Source organism: Chanodichthys erythropterus, chromosome 6, assembly GCF_024489055.1.
Source record: "Chanodichthys erythropterus isolate Z2021 chromosome 6, ASM2448905v1, whole genome shotgun sequence".
Classification (NCBI taxonomy): domain Eukaryota; kingdom Metazoa; phylum Chordata; class Actinopteri; order Cypriniformes; family Xenocyprididae; genus Chanodichthys; species Chanodichthys erythropterus.
In genome coordinates, this window is record NC_090226.1 from 5012152 (window position 1) to 5039091 (window position 26940).

Here is a 26940-nt window from a genome sequence, read left to right on the forward strand (position 1 = left end):
CTGTGTGTTTTCCTTCATCTCTAGGCGCGTTCATATGTAAATTGCATGAGCTTATTTTGTCCATTAGATCAAAAGATATGAAAAAACCCTTACATTTATCCACCCATAGACCCTCCCCTCGAAAAAACCAGGACGGAAGTGGTTAAAAGTGGACAAGAGAGATGGTGTATGAGCAAAACATGTCTTATATCATGTGGGAACAGGGCCTTTGTTGCAAATTTGTCTCAGTTTTAATTATTTACAATAAAAACTAAATTGTAGAACAAAATTGTTGTACAAATAAAAAACTATATATATATATATATATATATATATATATATATATATATATAATATATAGTATATATATATATATATATACATTCAAACCAAAATTTATTCAGACACCTTGAACATTTAATTTATTATTACAGTTTATTCACTAAAGTTTTTAAAAAATGAGTTAAACTGTGTCAGAAAAAATGTAATTATGTCAGATAACACTTAAGCAAAATATGGTCAGGTCAAAGTGTCTAAATAACTTTTGATTCCAAATATTTATAAATTTTACTGGTCCACTGTATGAAGAATTTTTGGGTATAATATGTCACAGTTTACTTTATTTTGCTATCCTCACTTACATAAATGAACTTTAGTGTCCTGCACCCACTAGTAAAAATATATCAAAAATATCTTTATTATATACATATATATTTATTATATATATATATATATATATACAAATACATATACTACTATAAAGATATCTAGCATAATACATTATTAAAATGTTTGGTTTATATTAAAAAAAAATGTTTCAATGGGTGCACAAGATGTGCAAAAATCATTACAATTTTTTTTTTTTTTTTTGCATGTTCATAAAAAATGTGGGATACAAGTAAAAAAGTTTCTTAAACATCACAAGGCAACATTATAATTATGCCATGTATAAGGGAGAGTTCACCTTAAAATGAAAATTAAGTCATTGTTTACTCACCCTGGTGTTGTTCTAATGCCGTATGCCGTTCTTTCTTTTTCGGACCACAAAAGGGGACATTTACAAAAAAAAAAAAAAATGCAAAAGTATCACAGAATGACGACATGCAACATGTGCCATATATTATATACATTAAATTTTGGTTTCTTTTTCACCAAACCCTATTGTGTACCCCCAGAACACCTGGAATAAACGATACGTGTCGCATGGGACCATTCTGTGTTACTCCTTTTTTAAAAAGGTTGATGCTTGTCGCTATTCACTGCCATTACATGGACGAGCATGAGCAGGACATTTTTCTTAAATTTCTCCCTTTGTGGTCAGAAAAAGAAAGAAGGGCTTACGGCATTAGAACAACACCAGTGTGAGTAAATGATGACTAAAATAAATATATATTGTAGTGGTGTTACATTTTTTAAAAAAGATCTATCATATCAAGCATGTTATGACAAAAACTTGAAATCTACTAGCTGAAGTGAGTAATGCTAATGCTTGTTTTTGAACCTGGAAAGACAAAGCAGCTCTAAGTCCTAATTTCAACACTAGAGTGGAAATATATCCTCCAAACAGGAGATATCAAAAACTAAGAATGCTTGGACTTCATTGTTTGGCATTGACACAATCTCCTGTGTTAATACCACCATTCAACACTAACTTGACAAATCTTTCCTTTCCACTTCTGCCCAGGTCTTATCATGATCGGGGTTATCATTGCGTCCAGGAAGGTTGGCATCAACCCAGACAACGTGGCCACCCCTATTGCTGCCAGCCTTGGTGACCTGATCACCCTGGCCCTGTTGGCTGGCATCAGTACGGGCCTGTATAAGGAACTTGGTGAGTGAATGCCGCAGTTCTTTGGCTGAGCTCTTCGGGAACACTGCCGTAATCGGATATCTACAGTCAGTGCATTTTGTGATCCAAGTGCAGGCAGATATATGAGCAGGCACATTAAAAGTTGTAGATTCACATACATTATAGCGTATAGCTTATGAACCCAGTGGCCTAGACACGCAATTCTCTTTCCTCTGCTTTCTTGCACCATGTCGAGTTTAATTGGAGGTATATGGAACTATCTTGGCAATAGTTTTGCATACTTAAAATAGATTTTTGTATGTTCTAACTGAAGGTATCAAAACTCAATATCTTCTTTAATTAGCCACCTCCTTTACTTTGCAGAGGAACTTCCACGGTCATAATCATAATTACATTTTAAAGTTATTTCATGTACATTGTATGTGAAACCACAGTAATATTTTACGGCTGCCCTGACATTTAACTAACACTATCATTGTAGACAAACTTCCCATTACCGTTTTGAACTCGCCCACTGCTATTAAAAAGCCTTATTAGTCCTACAGCTTTCACCCTGCATAACAGTCGTAGTTTTCCTTTGCGTAGTTGAAAACCACAAGCACATTCTACAGAAAATGTTTTGAAGAGATTTCAGGTTTCAGGTTTATTTGTCACTTACTCACAGACTGTGCACCTACACATTAACAATAATATATGACAAACATGCTTTTAATGAATGCAAAAATAGTGCACAGATATATTACAGTAATGTAAAGCTAAAAATCCTGAAGAAAAAAGTGCAATTGTAATATAAGTTTGTGTATATGCTTATATATACAGTATGTACATGAGCATTATATTTATATTTACAATGCCGTTCAAAAGTTTGGGGTCAGTAAGATTTACTTTAATACTTTTATTCATCAAGGATGCATTTTATTGATCAAAAGTGATGGTGAAGACTTTTACATTTTTACAGAACAATTTGGTAACACCTTAGTATGGGGAACATACATTCACTATTAACTACAACATTTGCCTCAATAAATTCCTAATTTACTGCTTATTAATGGTTAGTAAGGTAGTTAAGTTTAGGTATTGGGATTAAGGGATGTCAAATAAGGTCATGCAGAAAAAGGCATAATATGTACTTTATAAGTACTAATAAACATAAATATGCATGCTAATAAGCAACTAGTTAAAAGTGAGAATTGAATCCTAAAATAAAGTGTTACCAACAGTTTCTATTTCAAATAAATGCTATTTTTTTATCTTTCTATTCAAGAATCCTAAAAAAATGAGTAATGGTTACACAAAAATAGCATCTTGACACTAATAATCATTAGAAGAAATGATTGTTGAGCAGCAAATCATCATATTAGAATGATTTCTGAAGGATCATGTGACAAGACAGGAATAAATTACATTTTAAAAACGATTGAAATAGAAAACTGTTCAGTTAATCAATCCTCCTGATGAAGGTTATCATGTGATTTTTGTGTATGTTTGATTCTCATGAGTAATGCATTCAGTCAGTCATCATGCTGAGTCATGCTAGAGCATAGTGGAGCTTGTTTAGGCATGTTGGGGCTTGTGGACACCTGCTTCATGAGTTTCTTAGGTGCACTGAGGGTGTGCTTGTTTCATATCACACCCATTAGACTCTGCAGTCTCTTCCTTTAGACCCATAAAGTGACAACACTCTCTAAGGGGGAGGACATGTTCTTGTTTAGATTGTGATGAAACGACACATATATTGTTAGTTCAGCTTTTTTTGTGGCAACACCTTAGTGTTTTGATGATGTGCGGTGAACAGTACTGATGTGAGAAAATGCACATGGAAACATTTATGGTAAAGAATGATTGCGTGTTTATTTCTTATCAAACCTCACACGACCAAACCGTCTGGATATAAACATTTAAAACTGCCAAAATGAAAAATGGTAGGTCAACCAAGATTTCATCTTACCCAACTTCTCCAGAATTTGGGTGCAAGATTACACCCAAAAGAATGTTGTGTGTTATTGTGATTTCTCAACCAGCTTTGGTTTTGAAGCTGTCTGAACTGGTGTTGAATTCCAAGTCTTGGAATAAACATGTTGGTTATGACAGTTCAATATCTGTATATTATGACCATTATTTTACAGTTTACAGGAAAAAATCAATAATGTGAAATACAATTTAAAATAACTGTTTTCTATTTGAATATACTTTAAAATGTAATTTATTCCTGTGATCAAAGCTGAATTTTCAGCATCATTACTCCAGTCTTCAGTGTCACATGATTCTCCAGAAATCATTCTAATATGCTGATTTGATACTCGGTTATTATCAATGTTGTGCTGCTTAATATTTTTTTGGAACCTGATATACTTTTTTCAGGATTCATTGATGAATAAATAGTTCAAAAGAGCAGCATTTCTACAAAATAGAAATCTTTTCTAACAATATACATATTTACTATCACTTTTTATCAATTAAACACATCCTTGCTGAATAAAAGTATTAATTTCTTTAAAAAAAAAACAAGAAAAAAGAAAATTACTGACCCAAACTTTTGAATTATTGTATATATTGTTACAAAATATTTGTAATATATTTTAATTAAATGCTGTTCTTTTTTAAACTTTTTATTCATCAAAGAATCCTGAAAAAAGTATCACAGATTATAAAAAATATTAAGCAGCACAACTGTTTCCAACATTGATAATAAAGCTGCATATTAGAATGATTTCTGAAGGATCATGTGACACTGAAGAGTAATGATGCTGAAAATTCAGCTTTGCATCACAGAAATAAATTATATTGTAAAGTACATTAAAATAGAAAACCATATTTTAAACTGTAATAATATTTCACAATATTACTGTATTTTTGATCAAATTAATGAGCATAAGAGACTTCATTCAAAAACATTATAAATGGTAACATGTCCAAACTTTTATATTATATATATATATATGACAAAAGTATTATATTATTATTAATAATATTTTATTTAAATATACATTTGTCATTTATAATCATATGAAATGTGAAATTGCACAATTAAATTACATCTTTCCTTACAGAATTCAATGATTATGCCAACCCGATGGTTTGTGCCTTCTTTGTCGCCCTGACACCCATCTGGGTGCTAATCGCCCGGCGGATACCTTCCACCCGGGAAGTGCTCTACTCCGGGTGGGAGCCTGTCATTATCGCCATGGCGATCAGCAGGTAGGAAGAACACTGATTAAGATAAAGAAGCTCCATTTCCTCATTCCTCTTTATGATGGATGGGTTACTCACTTGTGGCTGACAGTGATATGTCAATCATTTATCTGACACCACAGATGCGGTACCTTTGCGTCATTAAAATTAGATTTATCTTCTCCTTTTGAAACAGTGTTGGAGGCCTCATTCTGGATAAGACGGTATCTAACCCCAACTTTGCTGGAATGGCGGTTTTCACACCCGTCATCAACGGTGAGACTCCTTATCAACTCATATCTCATGCATCAGTGTGGGCTAGTAAGAACAACCGTGAGAAACACAACGGGATCATTACGTACAATGTTTGTTTTGCCCTGCTGCAGGTGTGGGCGGCAATCTGGTGGCGGTACAAGCCAGTCGAATCTCCACTTACCTGCATATGAACGCCCTGCCCATAGCAGAGCCAAACCCAACCCCACAGAAATGCCCTACTCCCTGGAGCTCGTTCTTTGGGTCAGGTGAGTGAAGAGAAATGGCACACCCATCAGCCCTATTATTAGCAAAGACGTAATCAGTAAATATTGATAGAAGTGTATTTGCCTGTATTGTGTCTTAATTCATTTGGTCATGCTTCTGCAAAAATGCATACAAAGACTCTACTTTTACTCTCTCATCAGGTGTCAACTCACGTTCTGCCAGAGTGCTTTTCCTCCTGGTCGCTCCTGGTCATCTGGTCTTCTTGTACACCATTAACTCAATGCAGGGTGGACACACCACTCTCACCTACGTCTTCATTGCATTTTACCTGGCTGCTGCTCTGCTCCAGGTATACCTGAGCATCTATTGCTCTTTACAAGGAAATTTGAGGTTTAAAAGGAAAGTTATGTGGTGTTTTGGGTGATTCCTATGTTTGTGATTGATATGATTCCTATGGAATGTTTCGTTCATGTTTCACTGTAAAAGCTGAAGGAAGTAATAAGGAAATTATACTTTGCAAGAAGAAATTTTTTTTGGACTTTTACAATTGTGACATTAATTTTTGCTCTATTACTTTAATGCAAAAAAAAATACTTATTACCAATTCACAACTATTCAGAAGTTTGGGATTAGTAAGATTATTTTTTAAAGAAAATATTACAGTAAATTAATGAAAATTTCAGAAAATTCAGCCTTGCATCACAGGATGTATTTATTTATTTATTAAAAATGTCCTAATATATATATATATATATATATATATATATATATATATATATGTATATATATGTATATATACATACACTGTATTAGGGCTGTCAAGCGATTTTTTTTTCTAATTAATTACATGATGAGGCGGTTAATTAATCTAATTAATTGCAAATTAATCACATATCAAATTTGGCCGAGAAATTACCCCCAAAAGATTATTTAAAGTCATTATTTTGTTTAATGAGAAAAGCATCAAATAGACAAATTATTTGATTCAACATAGAATTTATTACACATAAACATTTAGGCTTCAACGGCCATGAGGTTGAGTAAATGATGACAGAATTTTTCTTTTTTGGTGAACTATACCTTTAATGGTTTTTTTATTAATATGGAAATATGAAATCATTTTTCAATGAAATGATACTACAAATAAGAAACTAAAACTGCCAGTAGGTGGCAGTAAAAGTCGTTCATTCATTCGATTCTTTCAAACAATCATAGGTTCATTGAATCATTGGTTCACCCAATTGATTCGTTCAAAACGCGGATTCATTAAGAAATGAAACACCTCTGTGTGTTGCTTGAAGATGCAAAACAGTTCTGCTCAGGCTTTATAGGTAATATTGTCGTTGGCAAAATTGAGCTAAATCAGACAATATTATCTTCTTATTTATTGAACTGTTGTGTAAAATTAATATCACATTTGCACTCATGCTATTCGGGGCAAAAACAGCACTCGTTTGATATTGCGCTTGTGATGTTGTTGAACTAGGGTGAATTCAGGTTGATTGGAACACTTTTTCCTAGTCAATTAAATGGCAAAAAGTGTCCCAATCAACCTGAAGTCACCCTATATCATGACATAAATCTCTTGATATCTTGAATTTTAGGGTAATTCTAAAAAAAATGTACATATCTTTTTTTTTCAATCTTCAAATGTCCTGCAATTCCCTGGTGATTTCCATCATGCCACACTGACACATTCTGTCTTTCCGTCTAGGTTGTGATCCTGCTGTACCTTGCAGACTGGATGGTTAACTGGATGTGGCGTCGAGGGATGGATCCCGACAACTTCTCCATTCCCTACTTGACCGCCCTGGGAGACCTGCTGGGGACGGGCTTCCTGGCTCTGTGTTTCCACATCCTGTGGCTAATTGGAGATCGGGACACAGATGTGGGTGATTGATCCACGCTGCTTCCTTTGACTCTGTCCAAGCAACACAAACGTCTTTATTTATAATGCCACATAGAGAAATAATATCTATATTGTTATTGCTACTATGTCTACCATGATTATATTGATGACATTATTGCTTTAGTATTGATTTGTAATTTCGTTGTTGTTTAGCTACTGGGAGAACAACAATCCTCATTATTTTTCAATGGGGATGTTCGGCCCAATTTTACGGCCAGTCGCGTTGGCTGCATGTAAAGATGACATCGACCTAAACTTGAAATATTTCACGAGAGGCAAACGAACATAGAATGCTTAATCACCAAGTGCTACAAAATGATTGAAAAATGGTGTGTTTTGAGGGCAGCACTCACAGCCTTTGCAAACTAAAGACAAAAAAATATCATTTTGGACCATCACAGAATATCCTTACATTTCAGGCTAGAGATTGAAAGGGTCTTAATACCGGAGACTGAATCTCAAAGGGGACCTTATTTACGATAAAACATGCATATACAGTAAAGTACTTTAAAATACGCATTGATCACCCTGTTTAACATGCAATGCTGTTTTCAGGATCTAACTTTGCTTTAGAAGCACTGCTTGTAGTTAGAGAGAGATAGTAACCAAAAGTGCTTCTTTGTTTCTTTTGAAATCCCTGAAATACTCAAGTTGTGCAATGCAATATGAGAGGTTCATGGGTTGTTTACACTCAACACCTAAAGGACAAAATGTCAGACTTTGCCTCAATTGCGTAGGTACATTTCTGTTACCTACACAACAGTTTCACCCAATCAAAAACCCTGAAAGATTTGTTTGTTGTAAGCTTCTCAGGCCGTAATTGTGAAGTCCACATCTGTTAATCTCTAAAATCTCTTCTGTGGACTCAAAATACTGGGACAATTAATGTATTTGTAGGGATGGATAACAAAGCGGCTATTTTAAAAGGGCAGTGAGTTTTCAAATGCAGGACCCATTTTGTCATTTTTGAAAATGAACTCTTAAATTCATATGAATATATTATTCTATTATATAGACTTAATATACAATTTGACCCTTCACTAAGCTCTCTCTGTTGCTAACATAAGCTATGTTTCCATCCAATGTCCAAATGTTGCAAAATTGGAATATCACATTAAACATTTGCGAGTAAAGCGCCATTTCCATCCCATGTGTTCATGTGAACAAAATCATCATTTCATGGGAAATTGCCGCAAAATATCTGTAATAAAAAACGAAGTTGCTGCAATCAGTAAAGCCACTGTGGCTCACATTTCATACATCATAAATGAATTGCACCTGACATAACGTAAAAAATAAAATCATGTTATCTTGCATTCGGAGGCAGATGCCTGGTGTTTGAGAATGCAGTTGTGCGTTCTGGGAGGAAGTAATACCCAACCATTTTGATGACTTTGCCTCAGGCATTTCAGAATGACCAAATCAACATTTGAGATGCTGTGCAATGACACTGGTCCACTGGTTAGTCCAGTTGTCCAATCACATCCTCTGTTGAGTCTTTTTGTTGCGTAAATGTATTTCCATCGTAGTTTATGCGCATGTCTTGTTATTTGATAAATAATTAACCTCCTCAGTTGAGTGCCTGTTTTTATGCACATTTTAGAATTTCTGCTTCCTGCCTCTGTGTTTCCACATCCTGTGACTAATTGGAGATCAGAGCACAGATGTGTGTGTCTGCTATGTCTACCATGATTATATCAATGACATTATTGCTTTATTATTGATTAGTAATTTCTTTGTTGTTTAGAAGAACAACAATCCTTGTTATTTTTTAGTGGGGATGTTCGGCCCAATTCTCACATCCTTTGCCAACTAAATAAGAAAAATAAATTTTTGGACCCGAGTGATCTTAGATAACATCTGGGGCTAGAGATTGAAAGGGCTACCTGGTCATAACACCAGAGAATGAATCTCAAAAGGGACCTTTTTATATGATAAACATGCATATGCACATTTTTGCGCATCTTGGCGTTTCCATCTTTTGTTTTTGTTTCTTCTTATGTGATATTCCAGAATTCACATAAAAATAAGTGAATGGAAACATAGACAAGCTTTACAGAACTGAACTAGAGTTTCCATGATTTTTAGTTAAATGTGCTCACAGTGTTCAAAATTAATTGGAAATGATTCCTCTGTGAGCTGAAAGGAAATATGCATTGCAATGCTTTTAATCTGCCATTTTCCTTTAAAGAAATTGTTAAATTACCCAGTAATGTGATTAAAAAATGCAGAGCCTGCAAACTGGAGGCGAGAAACGCTCATTAAAGTCTAAAAAAGAGAAAAGGCTCGTTTTATAGCACAATGACCCTTTGGGTATCTTTTTTTTTTTTTTTTTTTTTTAAATAATATCTGTAAAAGTCAGTTTAACACAAAGCTTAGCTAAGGGTCAATTGGTGAATTAAATGACTTTAAACGAAAAGCACCTGCTCATTGACAGGAAACACAAAACCCTCTGCCTCAAAAGCCTTTTTACAATACGATCCAAGAATTTCTGTAGAAGTATGCAAAAACACACAAAAGGGCTATTTTGAAATCTATATGCATGCTAGCTGAAGAAGTTCTGTTGTAACCGGTTCCCGAATGTGATTTTGAAGCCATGCTTTATTAAAATCCCTGAAAGAGTTACTTTCATAGCTACTGGAAGAGGAGAGAGATGATTTCCTTTTTCTTTTCTTTCTTTTTTTAAATGTGAGGCTAATGCCACTCAGAAACACTTGAAATGCTAATAGGATGGCTAGCAGCTAATCTGTACCTCGTTTCTCGGCCATAAAAATCTCTAATCAGTAGTTGCCAGTACGCTAATGTATATTTTAATGACTAGCCAGGCCTTATAAAGCAACTGACCTCCAGTTATCGACAATGTGTTTAACTGTAATGTTAGCCTCCCATTGCTAAAGGGCTGTGTAGAAACATCGCTCCATTTGCTGGTATCTCATCACCAGTTCGCGCACATCGACAGCAAAATGAATTGTGCCGGGCACATAACATAAAAATGCGTTGTTAGTAACTATATCTTGAACGTATTCTCCTTTATTTGTACTTTAACTTGTCAGTTTGTGTCAAACACTTTGGTTTCTGCCCTAAAATGTCTGTTTTTAACTGTGCAAGGGCGAGTTATTGTGACATTAAACATGCTTACCACGACACTATACATTTTAGTGTCGTGTAAACATGTTTAATGTCTCAATAGATAGTGTGCACAAGATGTACTGTAATGTCAGACGTTGCCACAAGAGGTCGCACTTGTGCAAGGAGAGCATGCAGCTTCAAAATGTGTCATATGCACGTTTATAGTTTCACAATTATGCATTCAAACATTACAAATATTTCTGTGCAACTGGTCCGGTGCTGCCATTGTACCATGAGCAGCTCTCTGTAGTTGTGAATATTTCTTCAGGGGATGGGAGGCTTTGTTTATTTATTTCTATAGATGTGACAAAGCTATTTGTAAATAATATATTTATTCTATAAATGTTTATTTTTCATTTTGTTGCATTTTTTCTTTGCATTGGACCAGTAGAGATGTTTACTGTACGTTTATCAGTAATTTTTTTTTTTTTTTTTTTTTTTGGTAAACTTTAACAAATATATCAAAGTTTGGTGCCTAATATCCAGCAAAACCTCACACTCGATCTGGTTCGGTGAAATGAGCATAATATGCCTTAACAAATCACATGCAAGGCTTGACACGTAGGTTTTATAGGTCTTCTGATTTTTTATTTTTTTTTTTTTTTGTATATGAGCTTTTTTAATTCATGGAGTTGATTTTCATATTGTATTGATTTGGTTTGTGTACACAAATCATCCCGTCCGTTGTTTTCTTCCAGGGCAGATGTATTGCTGGTAACTTATCCAAAGCAAAGCCACTGAAGATCCCCATGAGTTTTTAGAGTGAATTAATATTTGCTTGAGGGTTGTCTAATCTGTCACATATATTCCCTCTTATTGACGTAATATAGCTTTCAAGAAAACATAACCTTCTCCGAGTCAGATCCCAGCTCCTCGAGCAAGACCAGAGCAAACTTACCAGGTTATCCAAGAGTGTACAGCTAGTTATGGTAACTGGTTATCTGAGTTGTATGATTTCTTCTCCATCACTTCTGCCCCTGCTGCTTCAATCTGACACTGTCAAGTGGACTTAACAGAGGTACTTGTAATTTGCTGGAAATAAAAGATTATATTATTTCGTACGACTGCCCTGTGCTTTTCTGTTTTCACACCATTTGACACGGGACCCCGTCCAATGCTTGCGGAGCCCCCTGCGGCTATCGCACCAGTTGCACCGTCCTAAGAATGACCCTGATTGTCACAGACGTATGGTAAATGATCAAAAATCACATTGGCATTGAGATAACTATGTAAACTGTACCAACAAACTGTAGTATTTACACCTCAAAACTGGCTCCCTGAACTGCTTATTAATTAATACATGACCACACACATTTACAAGTCATTAAATATTAATGATATGAAATAATGTAAATTATTATAATAGAAGTTTGGCGATAATAAGAGTCTCTTCTTCTCTCCAAGGCTGCATTTATTTGATCAAAAATACAGTAATATTTCAAAGTTTCAAAAAACAGTTTTCTATTTGAATATGTTTTAAAATGTAATTTATTCCTGTGATCAAAGTTGAATTTTCAGCATCATTACTCCAGTCTTCAGCGTCACATGACCCTTCAGAAATCATTCTGATTTGATGCTCAAGAAACATTTCTTATTATCAATGTTGAAAACAGTTAATATTTTTGTAAAAATAATGATTTTGTTCAGGATTTGTTGATGAATAGAAAGTTCAAAAGAATAGCATTTATTTAAAATAGAAGTCTTTAGTGTCACTTCTGATCAATTTAATGCATTCTTGATGAATATAATTAAAGCTGCAGTCTGTAAGTTTTGTATGAAGGTAAATCAGTAGCAAAACCCAAGAGGTTGCTGATTTGAATGTGAAAACTTGTCATATTAATATTTGTATTTGTAAATTGAAATTTACACTCACAGCCCTGATGTGAAAAGCTGAATGTTTCGATTTGCACATGCAGTATACCATGAGAGGATGCTATTTTTATTTAATTTATTTTTTTACAAATTTTTTAAATTGATTATTAAAATCTATATGCGTAAACTCATTACATATTATAAGAGAGCAAAAGAGAATGAGAATAAATAAAGGTGTGTTTTTTTTGTGTTGTAAACTCAAATGTGTGTATGTGCGTGCATGGTGGGCGAAAAGAAATCTGATTGGATATGATGTCACAGATGGTTAATGTTTAAAAAAAACAGGCTATGAATGAGTAAACGCTCAATAAAACAGCTAAATTTTACTGAAACATTTGCAAAAAGGCCTAAAACTATTGAGTAGGGATGGAAAAATTAAGCCTCTTAAATGTTTGAAGCTTTTCTCTAAACGTTTCGGGAAAGGTTTCAAAGCATCAAAAGTGTTGAAACAGTGCCATCCTGTGGCAGGTAAAATTTATAGCAGCCATAAACCTGAGATCGCAGTTCCGTTGTTTTATCCATTAAACACAAATAAAAGCCTGAATACGCTAAATGTGTTTATTTCAATAATATAATTCACATCTTTTTGGCAATAAACGAAATGGATCAGCAAAAAGAATAATAATTACTAATAATACATAGCCTACTGAGTTGTTTGTAAATTGTGCTGTTATTTTATTGTAGCCTATATGACAGAACATATGATGATGCAGTATAGGCTACAGGCTTATATATTTAAAATGTTTAGTAAATAGACTTGAACTTTTTATATAGTAGGCTAATGGTCTGGGTTCAAACTTTCTGACACGCAAAGTGAAGCATTCTCGTGACTGGAAACAATGTGAGGCTTCGTTTTTCATTAATCACATGTTTCTCTGAAAACAATATGCACATTTTGGGACAAAGCTGCTCAGAGACCATGTTAAAAAAAAAAAAAAAAATAGAGGGGGGGAGGGGGTGCTAGTTCTGAGCCCTGAGTTAAAATCCCTGTTTTCATTAAAATATCATTAGTTTTAACTGAGTTTTATATTACCGCAAAAGAGTAAAGTTGTTTATTGGTTGGAGTCAGCCAATCAAATGGGACGTTTTTGTACGCGCTGACATCACTACATAGAGCAGATCGTGCCGTTTTGGTGCTCCATGTAGCAGCCACCCAATTAATTGACTTTACAACTTTTTTACTGTAATATAAAAAAAAACGTTAAAACTAATGATATTTTAATGAAAATATTGTCTCATACATGTGCAAATATTTATTACAGCATGCCAAGTCGCACTGGATGGCAATGTTCATTGGTCAGGCATCGACTGATTTCAATTTACAAATACAAATATTTATATGACAAGTTCTCACATTCAAATCAGCAACCTCTCGGGTTTTGCTACCGATTTACCTTCATACTTTTGCCTCTGTCGCCTCCGTTCATGTAATGAATCAAATGTTTTGAGGAGAATGAAAATCTGCCACTTCTGTTCTGACCAACTGGGAAAAATCAATAAATCACGCTGCCAATGGTGATTAAATCTAACGATCGCTTAACTCATATCACATCAAACCATGCAAATTATTATTAGTGTTATACTTTGTTCTCAAATTGTATGTTAACAACATCAGCATTGGGTGACTGTGTATTTAGTGTGTATTAGCATTATCTGTAGATTTCAATTTCTGTACAGTCTGATCACGAATATTAATTTGTCACACCATAGGCTACAATCCACCATCAGAATGATACATTTAATTATTCCAGCTGCTGTGAGAAAAGCAAAGAGGCAGCATCCTCACATATCGCCTACTAGCTGACTACTTATTTATGTAAACAGACGTGAATGGCGTCCTGGTCGAATTTGCGGCGGAAACCTTCCAGTACCACTTATATTAGAAAACATTTTTATGAAACAATATCATTAAGCTTAACGTTGTGAATCAGGCTAAGGTAAAGAGATAGTTTGAACACTGTCTGGTCATGTGCTTGCTCAGAAATTGATTTTGGATCATTTTTTAATCAAAAGAATTTACGGACTGCAGCTTTAATTATTCATTTCACTCATTCAAAAAAAAAATCTTGCTGACTTTTTTCAACAGTATTGTAAATACTACTAATAACTTATTATCAATGTCAAAACTGAGACATTTTTTCAAGATGATAAATGTCTGATAAGTGAACGTCTGACATGTCTCAGCTGACGTCAATCCCAGTGACCTTGCGTTTGTAAATTTCTACAGTGTTACTCAACTGTTCCTCATCTATCAGAGTTTCTGGAGACAGTGTTTCATCCTTATCATTCATAATACAGAGGAAGACTTCAGCAAATCATCCAGATGCATAACTCAGCAGATCTGTTTCCAGCATGAGAGCGGCTCAGTCAGATCGGGATAGGAATAATAGGGATTGACAAGGATAAGAGCGGACAGGGTAGAATGAGGCCGGGGCTTACTGGATGGAGGAGGAAGCGTCAAGATCTTTCTAGAAAATGATAGTAGCCCAGGAGAACTGACTTTAGTGTCAGAATGACTTGAATATTGTTTGAGAGTTTCTTCTGCACACGAAGGGTTCAGAACACACTGTGCCTGAGACGCTCCGAGACAAACTCACACACTGAGGCTCTTTGTAATCTGACAGATGTTTGGGATTGGATCTTCACAACACTAAACAAAAGAACTATACAGCAGCAAATATAGATATATGATTATTAAATAATATGATTTGTGATGTAAAAAGAAGTATTTAGACATTTAAGTCTCACTTAACTCTATAAAGCCTAAAGTATCATATTTGGTAAGCAAATTTCTAAGGCCTCTATATTGTCAATATGATGCTGAAAAACCCTTTGTACACGATTCACTGCATGCCTTTTGTCGTCTGATTGATGGTTTAGTTTTTAGCAAGTAAAAGGCCTTTTGGTATCAAAGAAACATCACCATTAGGCTTTAATGATTTTTATCAAGTTGTTAGTAATATTACAAGACAAACACTTAGGTTTACTTGATTATCCATATATCACTTATAAGAAAAATCATGTTAAAACGTGAGTATCAATATATATATATATATATATATATATATATATATATATATATATATATATAAAACATCTGCAACAAATTTTCAAATTTTCTTCATTTAGGCCTCCATATTCTTTTATATCATGAGCCATAAAAGCCTGATGTATCAAATATGGTACTCACTGAAAATGCAAACTTTTTTTTTACCATTACATTTTATAAAAAAAAAAAATTTTCCCCCTCCTGACTATTATTTCATGTCAGGCCTTATATACGGAGTTAAAAGTCATTGCATTAGATAATAAAATATCAAATCAAGTGGCATTATTTTTTTACTTTCCAATTAAAGACCAAATGTATGAAGCTCTCTGAACTCGTTTCATAAGGATTCACATCGCCTCATCTCGTCCTCCAATGAGCCGACACACTGTAGCAGCGGGGAATGGAAATGTGACCTGTGTCACATGGAATGACATCATGGCTGAGCTACTGTGACAGATATCAGCGACACGTTCACCACATGAACACATGCACACAAAAAAATGCACCAAATGTTATAAATATATATATGTATATGTGTGTGTGTGTGTGTGTGTGTGTGTATATATATATATATAAATATATATTTATCTATATATATATATATATATATATATATATATATATATATTGCAGTATATAATGTACAGTATGAAGTATACTGATATCAGCGACACGTTCACCACATGAACACACGCACAACAAAATGCACCAAATGTTTTCTTAAAAAAAGTTATTTTTTATTTTATCAAATATAACAGATATTATTTCATAGCATAAATATAATTGTTAAAAATCATTTTGTAAGAGGATCATATGAGAGCATAACACTTCTCACACGGATTAAGTGCTTTGCCGAGAAATTACAGTAACACCACAGTGAGACTGGACTCTAAAGCGTCTTATAATGTGCACCTATTCATGTCTTGCACGTAACAAGGGTAAACGATTGGAAAGATTTCAGGAGACGATTAAACACTTCTGCTTGGATTGTTTAAAAACCAGAACTCAGATTTGAGAAAATGTGACCACATGTTCCCTACAGAAGAACAGGTTAAAGTCTGCATGAATCAGAAGTTGCGATAGTCTTTTTTTCCCTGTTGTGACATATATCCAAGTGAAAGCTTCTCGAACAAGAAAAAAAATGTATGGCGGGACTTGATTGGATGGTTGTGGCTTGCTATTGGTGGATCTCATGTGAGTGACAGGTTGCCCCGCCCTCGCGCCAGTGAACATCATCAGAGAAGAGAAGGGATGTCGCTGTAAGGGGGAGGGGAAGTTATTTTGATTAAAGATTACAAGGGCACATACATTTTTAAAAATATATTTGCGGATAAATCATTTATAATAAATACTGCAATATTTCATAAGAAAATAGGAAATGTCAATTTTGATTTCATGGTGACTTTAAGACACTTTCCACAAATAAGGTACAAAATGGGGCCAGAAATGTGTAAATTAAGTTTTCTAAAAGAAGTGAATTCATTTTATGACATTTGATATGACACATAACAACCCTGTTACCATAATGAAAACTCTGATTTGTGATGCATTTCATTATTTTCTAGAAATAAAGGTTAAATAAACATTTAAAAATCAAATAAATACCATTTTTAAAATTTAAAATAATAAATTATAATAAAAAAAAAAAAAAAAAAAAAATATATATATATATATATATATATATATATATATATATATATACCCCAGAATGGGTAACAGGGTTGTAGATTTATTTTAAATTAAGTTGTCACCAGGAGCTAAGTTTGGCACCAGATATTTATTTCTTCTAAATTAATGAAAAACATTTGTTTGATATTTTTTTCTAACAATAACTTTAGTAACAATTTGTGTTTTTTTTTTAATTTTATTTAAAGAGTAAAAAATTATGTAACACCAATTTGTACCCTCATAGAAAGTGTCCTTAGTGGGACATTTGTGAGCTCTCAGCAGGACATCAGAATGGGGCTGGACGTGTTTGGGTGATGAGAAGGTCGTGACCCAACGCTGACCTCCTCTCCTCCGTCCAGGAGGTCACTGGAAAGGAGCTGCTGACAGAGCGTGTCCACAACCTGGAACACTGGAGTGCAGTCTGAAGGACAGGATGGGAGTTTATCCAGGAGTTTGTGATAAAAGAAAAGAAATGAAATGAAACACATACAGGCAGAGCTTACCGTGACTTTTTCTGGTACACAGATCTAGTGTGTTGATCAGAATTTTCCCCAAGATCCGGCGAGAGACTCTCTATCAGGGGTCAGAACACAAACGTTTTCATTACGTAATTGAATCACTAGGTGGCAGTGTGGACTTATCAATGCTTATCAAGCACTGGCTATTCAGAAAAGCATTCTACTATATAATTTCTGCAGTACATAGTATGCATACGGTTAGTAGTATCTGCATTTTCTGTATGCATAGAATAAAGAGCACTATATTTGCCAAAATGTGCAGTAAACAAAGCACACTGAAAGGAACAATATATCCCACAATGCAGTGTGCATGACTTGACCTTCCATTTTCAGTGTGATGAATGAACAGGAAGTGATATTAAGCAGGTAATTTTTTAATCTTTTTCTTGACTCATTATTGATTTGACTATTAAACATTGAGACTTTAGTACACAAAATGGATTAAAAGTGCTAATTAACCATAAGATGCTAAAAGAACATTGAAAGGGCATGTGACAACAATGTTGCATAGTGCTGTTTATTTCACGTTTTTGCATATTGTTTCACATATTTTCAAAAGAAATTTCATTATATAATGTACAGTATGAAGTATACAGTAAGCACGTGATTAGGCTACAACAAACATTCAGTGATGTTGCTGATGAGTCTTACTGCACTCATGTGATCGTTCATGTGTATATATAGAACTATTTGCTTTTTACAAACTCTGGGACTTTATTAATAATGTATGTTTATGTTCATATGTTTAGCTTTAGTAGATTGACCTCAATGCATTAAAGGTGCAGTAAGCGATTTCTGAGAAACGTTGTTGATATGTGAAATCACGAAAACAAACACGCCCACGATCACACCCCCATCTTGATAGCTCCACCCCCCAATTCACAAACACCTCCCCCTAATGAGTGTATACGCCCCTTACTGCTGATTGGCTCCAGTTTCAATACCATTTCGCTTACTGGACCTTTAAATCAGGGATTTTCCAAATTGGAGTTGGCAAGGGACCTGCAGGGGGTTTGCGAGTTGACAAAAAGCTAATAATTAATTAAATCATAAACATGTACAATTAAAACAAATAAATAATAAAATTAAAACAAAATCAAAATAATAAAAGATGACATATTTCATGTGTTTACCTACATGTCATGTGACCATTAACAAAAATCAGAGAATCGTGAACATGCAAATATATTGTTAAATTATTGAAATATTAACTTAAAACCTTGGGGATACTTTAAGTAAATATTTTTAGGGTTCAGCTGACAATGTTTAAATAATAAAGGTTTTAACTTTATAATATAAAACATTTTATTATATTATATATATATATAAGTATAAATATAAATATAAATATTTTACATAATTAAACAAAAAAACAATTCAATCTGATTAAATATAAAATGTAAAATATTTGTGAATAAATATTAAAATATTTATAAAAATATGTTATTTTATATATAAATATATTTATATATTACAATTAATATAAATATATTATATATATATATATATATATATATATATATATATATATATATATGTATTTTATATAAATAAATGTAAAAAAATATTACATTTTAAACATATTTGATACTATTTTATATATTATATATATTAAATATTAAATAAATTAAATGTTAAATATTTTATACTATTTTATATATTTAAACAAAAAACTATTCAATCTGATTAAATATAAAATGTTAAATATTTGTGAATAAATATTAAAATATTTATAAAAATATGTTATTTTAATATATATTACGTTTTATATATATATATATATATATATATATATATATATATACATTTTAAATAAATAAGCTAAAAATATATATATTAAATATTAAATGTTAAATATTTGAAATGTTTAAATAAATGAAATGTCAAGTATTTGATACTATTTTATATATTTAAACATAAAAATAATTCAATCTGATTAAATATAAAATGTAAAATATTTTTAATTTAATTCTCACTTTATGTGGTATCTGCAGCAGTAAAGAGAGCGCATCAGTCAGTCTCTCCTCCAGCAGTGAATGATGAGCTCTCAAGCTGTCCACCTCTTTCTGCTTCATCTGCAGTACGTGACAGAGAAGGCAAGGGTTCATTAGAGAAGATGCGGTGGATGACAATCCTGTAAACACATTATCATAATTTCAGCTTCAACTCTCACCTTTTCGGTTTCATTTCCCCTCTCCTCCGCTTGAGGAATCCATACGCGCCCTTTAGGTTCTTTGCTGTGAGCGGAGCTCTGAGAGACAAGCCAGTTACAGATCGCAGCTTTCTGACACCTGTAGAAGAACATGTAAACATCCATGTGTTGTGGCCAAAAAGCACAGAAAGGAAATTACAGACTTGATTTGTTTAATATTTATGATATATTTACCCTTTAGCACAACTGTGTAATCTGTTAATCAGCCGTTTAACCTCCAGATGGCAGCACTGTCCTTCATCCATGCCTCTCTCCTCCTCTTCCTCATCTGATGCTGCCCGACCCTCTACTGACCTCTGCAGGCCTTCTTCTGCACAGAGACATCACATGACCACTTCTGCCTTTAATGGATTGCCTAATGCGACTCATAAGCTGCGTCCCAAATCACATACTCTCCTGAGTAGGTACTTATTTTGAATAAGTAAGTACTTTGCGACCACTAAAAATTATGTTCTATATAGTATGAATGTGTGCAGTATGAATGTAATCTGGATGTACTATGTTGTCATTATCACGTGACCCAAAAGGCATTAGTTGCGTTGTTTCACTGACATTCACAAATCCTCTCCTGTGGCCTCACGGGATTGTAAAGTGTCCATCATATGCACACTTCAGAATCTCACCGGAAGTAGTAGGTCATCTGGCTACTGTTTTATAAGTATATACTACTATACTATGTATATCAGATATACTTATTTTGTCACATACTGTTTTTCGCCCACTATAGTAGAGAAGTTTGCGATTTTCACCTACTACTGTATATAGTAGAGAAGTATGCTATTTAGGATGCAGCCATACTATTTGACAGTATGTATACTGTGCACAAATGTTTTTAAAATAGTGATATCAGTCTCTTTTTATTGCCATACAAAGCAATAAAGGCATTGCCTTTTATATGTCTTATGATCCAAATAAGAAGACTAGTTGATGATTTGGTTTTTGATCTCCTTACCTCTTCTCATGAGGGCATCATCATGGAGGGCAGGAAATCCGGACCCACATGGTTCAACTATTATTTCGGTTCTGTTCATATTCAGCTCTGTGCAGGTGCACTGGGCCCTAAGAATAAGCCATAATACACTGTAAACATGATCAAATAACCATCTGTGCAGGTGAATCAAGGTCTTTGGCATCAAAATGTTTAATATCACATGACTGAAAGAGGATGTTCTGCATTTCTTGTGCTGCTGATGCATGAACAAGTTTGATTGTTGTCCCTGCAGTCTGTGTGGATTTTTTTGAGCAGGTTTCGACCTGCTTTTCCAGGTGAGGAATGAGCGTTACATCACCGCTCTGTGATGCAAATAATGAAATATTAACCCAGATATTAATCTGCTAAACCAGCATCTGAAAGCCAGCCATCTACTTGATTGATTGCAAGGTTAATGTGAGCTAAAGATTTATAGCATTGGCATTTGGCCATTTAATGCATACTGGAAATGGTTTTAAGAACACAGAAGTTTAGTTGATTACTGAAGCTTGCTACAGTATGTTAGCACTAGTCTTTGGTTTGTGTAATTCATACTAAATTGCAGACAGAGACAGAAGGCAGTTCAGGAAACCTGTGTAAAAACAGTAATTATTTTTTAGTTTTGTGACACTAGTGGCGCTGAAATTACACATTCCCTGTTGAAGTTAATTTAATATGAAAACCAGCCACAAAAACCATCTTTTAAAGGGATAGTCATCATTTAATCAACCTCAAGTTCATGTCTATCTTCTGTTGAACGCAAAAGAAGATTTTTTGACGAATGTTGGTAACCAAACCGTTTCTGGTCCCCACTGACTTCCATAGAATTTTTTTTCCTACTATGGAAGCCAATAGGGACCAACAACTGTTTTGATACTAGCATATCTTCTTTTGTGTTCAACAGAACAAAGAAACACATACAGGTTTGGATCAATTTGAGGGTGAACTATCATTTTCTGTGTGAACTATCCCTTTAATTTCAGAAGTCGATTTTAAAGATTTTAAGATTTTTCTTTTTCTTTTTTACACACTTAACCTTTTTAGCTTGTAGAAGTACACTAACATATGCTACTAAATGCGGATATTAAAGCCACGAAATACTTCACATTTCTCTGTACTTTTTACACCTTTTCTCAGAGATCTTTGCATTATTTGACTTCATTATGTTCATATACGCAAGAGACAAATGTGTAAAAATCAGCATAAACGTCTTTGATCTCTGACTGTCCAACACATATCTGCTTAAACACGTGTCTGGACCTTATATCCTTCCCCACAGGATATAATAAGACATGTAGAGTTAGATGCTGTAATAAGGGCTTTGAATGATTTGCTGTAATACTCACACTTGAAAGCAAATGAGTAATAACCGTTTGCAGGAAACCGTGCCGTCCTGTGTTATTAAGGCAGGTCATTAACATCTGTCAAAGGGAAATCAAGCATGTCTGTGACATGCCCTTCATCGCTGCTCCTTACTAATCTGTCATAACCAACCCCTGTCCTTGACTCATCAACACAAACTCAAGCCAGAATCCAAAAAAAATCTCACAGTTATGCAAGATTTTGTGTTGATTATGGTTTCTTGTCTGGGAACGCCTTTGTGGTCTGCTCTGGGTCTTGGAAAGGTATATGACAATGTTGATATGTTGCTGCTGTTATTCCTGCTGCTGCTACAGAGCAAGTACAAGACCTGCCGATACATACATGACACACTGCTGTGAGCAAGTAAGACATGCTGCTTCTGTACAATATAATGTACATGAATTACCCGTAGCAGATCTATACAGGTGGAGCTGGGGAAGGTGGAGGGTTTCTGAAAGCGCGCTGCAAATGCACACCAAGTATTTGAAGGTTGAGCAGCAAGCTCATTGGCTACTAATACTGCAGGAACCAATCAGCTGTGCCCTATAGAGAATGATGTGATTGCAAGCAGATTGAGTAAAGGACCTATCAGCCTGTGCCATCTAGAGTTTCATGACAGAACTATGCTATGTATGTATCTGTGCGACTAGGTCTTAAGTGAACTAGTTCAGAATAATTGTATAATTTTGATGAATTTAATTAAATTTACTTTATTGGAAATTCCAATATTCCAGTATTAAATGGTGGCAAACAATAAAACATTAAGTAAAATCATTTTAATTAAAAAAAATGAAAATGTCCTTCCAAACTTGTATGCATTTCTTTCTTCTATGGAACACAAAAGAAGATATTTTGAAAAATGTTTTTGGTTTTTTGTCCATACAAAGAAGAAAGAGTTCAGAAAGCATTAGAATTTTCATGCTTGGTTAAACTAGCCTATATCTTTAATAATACTCAGACAGTACAGTTCAAAATATTTGTAATGTTTTTGAAAGTCTCTTATATTCACTAAGGCTGCAATATTTGATAATATATACTGTAAAAAAAACTGTAATATTATTACATTTAAAATAACTGTTTTCTGTTTCAATATATTTTAAAATGTAATTGATTCCCGTGATTCAAAGCTCAATTTCCAGCATCATTATTCCAGTCTTCAGTGTCACATGATCCTTCAGAAATCATTCCAATATGATGATTGATTTGCAGCTCAAGAAACATTTCTTATTATTATCAATGTTAAAAACTGTTGTGCTGCTTAATACTTTTATGGAATCCGTGATATATTTGTTTTTAGGATTCTCTGATGAATAGAAAGTTCTTCAAAAGAACAGCATTTATTTGAAAAATAAATCTTCTGTCATAAATGTCTGTACTTGATCTATTCAAATGCATCCTTGCTGAATAAAAGTATTAATTTCTTTAAAAAAAAATGACCCCAAACTTTTGAACTGTTGTAAAGTTATGCATATGTGTGACTGAAACGACAGCATTTGATGAATAAAAGATCTACCTGAACTTCTCCAGCTGGTTCTCCAGACTCTGGACTCGTTCTCGGAGCAGGTCAGCTTGTTTGGCCTGGTCTTGTAAGGCCCTCACACCCTCCAACCCTGCAGCCAGTGACCCTCTGACCTCTTCTGTCCTCTTCTTAATCCGTGCGTTTTCAGTCCTGACACCGTCCACGATCTCCTGCATCCTGCTTAGCTCTCCATAAGCTGCCATCAGCTCTTCCTCTAACCTCTGGTTAAACCTCATGGCTTCCTCCAGCTGTCCGTCACGTGAAGCACGGATCAGCTCCAGCTCTCGCAGGAGGTCTTTAGTGCTTCTTCTGGAGTCGCATTCCATGTGTTTGGATTGTCGTGTTTTTGTTTTGCCCCCAGCACTGCAGTCTTGTCTCTCTGGGGTTCCACCAGCAGTGTGTTGTTGGGGTTGCACGTCTTTTCGGCGTAACGCCACCTCCAGTGCCATGCACCGCGCGTCACTGCTCTGGAGAGCTGAACGCAAGTCCTCCACCAGCTCCCTCAGACTGGCGTTCTCCAACTCTAGCTGGTCCTGCCATCTCCTCGGAGGGTTAATATCTACTGCAATAAAGATAGTAGAATTAGAGCTTCAGTAATGACCAAGGCCCGATTTCACAGACAGGGCTTAAGTCAGGATTAGGTTTTAGTTCAATTAGGACATTTAAGTAGCTTTTACAAATGTGCCTTAGAAAAAAAAAAAAAACCTTATTGGTGTCTATCTTGAGACAAAACAATGGTACTATGATATATTTTAAGATATTTCAGTGCAAGTTGCTTTCAGTTAAAACAGCTCAAACATGCATTTTAGTCTGGGATTAGCTTTGGGCCTTGTCTGTGAAACCAGGGATAAGGTAGCTATATTTTAAATTATTTTAATAAATATGATAATTGCTTGTTTGCTTATTTTATTATTATGTTAATTTCTTACTAAATGTGATACAATATAATTCAATTATTGTATGTTATTAGATGTATAAAATAATATACATTAAAATTACATTTTATATTATCAGTCTTTAAAAAATTTTTACTACTTATTTTAAATAAAAACAGTCAGTAATGGCTAAACTTAGAATTTAGTACATTTTTAAATTTAGAATTTAGTAAATGTTCAATTTTACCAGCTTTTTGCTTTGAAATTAATTCAGGGAATTTATAAATTATTTATTAAGTATTTATTAAATAAGTGATTTTCATAATAATTGTGTAAATATAAACTAATCAATAAATGTTAAATATAATAAATAATAGGATATTACTAAATTATTATTCTGCTTGTTTGTAAAGCACTGGAAGAGAAGTGATTTAAATTATTTTTATTTAGATTATTATCATTTACTTTAATAGTATACAGAGAAGTATGTTCAGCAAGGCTGCATTTATTTGGTAAAAATACAGTAAAAACAGTAATAAAAAGTGTAGAATATTATTATAATTAAAATAACTGTTTTCTGTTTCAATATATTTTAAAATGTAATTTATTCCTGTGATCAAAGCTGAATTTTCAGCATCATTACTCCAATCTTCAGTGTCACATGATCCTTCAGAAATCATCCTAATATGCTGATTTGGTGCTCATGAAACATTAGTATTAATGTTAAATACAGCTGTGCTGCTTAATATTTTTTGTTAAAGCGGTGATACATTTGTTTATAGAACGTTAAATTTAATATATAAGCAATTTCTGGATAGCACAGACAATACATCTCCGCCCGTAAATAAATCTTCATTAATTATCATTAAAGGCTAAAAATGTCCCCTAAGGCTTGAGTTCTTGGATGGAAAAATGCAGCTATTAAATTGGTCCACCTGTCCTGACAGCTCAGGTGTGTCTGTATGAAGTCTTACTTGCGTTTTTCGTGGATTCCACAGCAGAACTCTGCAAATGATCCAGATTCTGAGAGTGTCCGGATCTTCTCACTGACTTCCTTCGGTTCTGATGATCGGCAGACAGGTCAAAACTGACGCACTTTCTCCTCCGGACGCGGGGACACCGGAGTCTGATCTCGCGCTCGATGTGCTCGGTCTCCTCACTGACCGGGAGTCGAGCTCCAGTCTGCCTTTCCTGCGCTTTAAGCGAGAAAAAACCACATAGTCGTGCGTGGAATTCTTTGAAGTTAAGCACACGAGGAAGTACACCGCAAATATCCCGGTGTTCTGAGGTGCCATTCCCAGTCTCTGCGCTCGCGGGAATCCCCAAAACCAAACACAGACTCCTAAAGTCCTCATCCGAGACGAGATCATCACCGCTGTAAAAGGCCAGGTGATGAAACACCTCTTGGAGATACTGGTCCACGCCGGTAGCCAAAACCACGATCTCGTTTTCCACGCAGGGATCTGGACTGAAGTGGTGCGCGAGAGCGCATTTGAGCCACTCGCTTTTACGCGCCGCGCGGATCCGCGAAACCTGCATGACTGAAGACATCCACAAAACACCCGCGTTTCTACATGTCCACCTTCTTCAGACAACAGCTGTGTATTTGCAACATATGCTCTAAATTGCCAGATATGAATATAAAAGGTAACGATTTACATTACAGTGCCAATGTTTCGCCAACAAATTATTAACTTAATCTAAAATGTATTGTTGACTTCAAATTCTTTCCTCAACCTCTTCCTTCAGGGTTTGTGGTTGTGTGCGTCTTCAAAAGACCCACTCCACCCTTTGGGTTGACAGAGGTGTGTGTGTGTGTGTGTGGTGTTTCCATGGCACGTGAAAGCTTTTATATCCGTCCAATCACAGCTCACTTCAGACTGAGGATTTTTTGGACCACGACCAAGAAAGCGATCTTCTCTGGCGCTTAAAGACACTTAATACAGGTAGTGTGGACTCTTTTAAATGGCAGCTTTTATCTAAGTTTAGAGATCACTTTGAGGGACTTTTCAAGCGTGACTCACTGACTTACAAGAGACTGAAGTGAAACAGGTTACACCCATAGATGTAGCCTATAGAAATTATGTTCCATACAAAGCCTAAAAAGCAGATAAAAGTCCATGGAAGGCATAAAATGACGCTTTTTAATTCCAAATGAATAAAATAAGAACAAGAAAAAATAATGAAAAGAAACAAAAGTAAAGATACATATATATATATATATATATATATATATATATATATATATATATATATATATATATATATATATATATATATATATATATATATATATATATATATATATATGCTGTGCATAAATATGGGTATATGATAAATACAATGTTTTTCAATCTTAAATTATGTATTATCTGTGACATTTCATGACATTTTGAAAATTTTGGCATAAAATTGCC

At 34.4% G+C, this 26940-nt stretch overlaps 2 protein-coding genes across 5 annotated transcripts in view; one reads left to right on the forward strand and one right to left on the reverse strand.

Moving 5' to 3' along the window:
- Window positions 1–17451, forward strand: part of slc41a1 (solute carrier family 41 member 1) — a 37562-nt gene extending 20111 nt beyond the window's left edge. For 3 of the 4 annotated variants that reach the window (XM_067387797.1, XM_067387796.1, XM_067387798.1), the window contains 7 exons: window positions 1664–1810; window positions 4840–4987; window positions 5157–5236; window positions 5347–5481; window positions 5641–5789; window positions 7155–7328; window positions 17312–17451. In XM_067387797.1, the coding sequence (XP_067243898.1) occupies window positions 1664–1810; window positions 4840–4987; window positions 5157–5236; window positions 5347–5481; window positions 5641–5789; window positions 7155–7328; window positions 17312–17338 (860 nt within the window). In that variant the 3' untranslated portion in view covers window positions 17339–17451. Of the gene's footprint in view, window positions 1–1663; window positions 1811–4839; window positions 4988–5156; window positions 5237–5346; window positions 5482–5640; window positions 5790–7154; window positions 13308–17311 lie in introns of those variants that run through there. The other variant, XM_067387800.1, reaches the window with a different exon arrangement.
- On the reverse strand, window positions 17343–26531 carry si:ch211-112f3.4 (EF-hand and coiled-coil domain-containing protein 1). Its single transcript, XM_067387795.1, has 8 exons — window positions 25498–26531; window positions 23643–24210; window positions 20750–20856; window positions 19972–20107; window positions 19759–19876; window positions 19562–19660; window positions 17571–17640; window positions 17343–17488 (listed from the first exon to the last, which is right to left on the reverse strand). Exons 1-8 carry the CDS (start codon window positions 26072–26074, stop codon window positions 17343–17345), a joined length of 1821 nt encoding a protein of 606 aa, XP_067243896.1. The 5' UTR covers window positions 26075–26531.
- Between the last annotated feature and the right edge of the window lie 409 nt (window positions 26532–26940).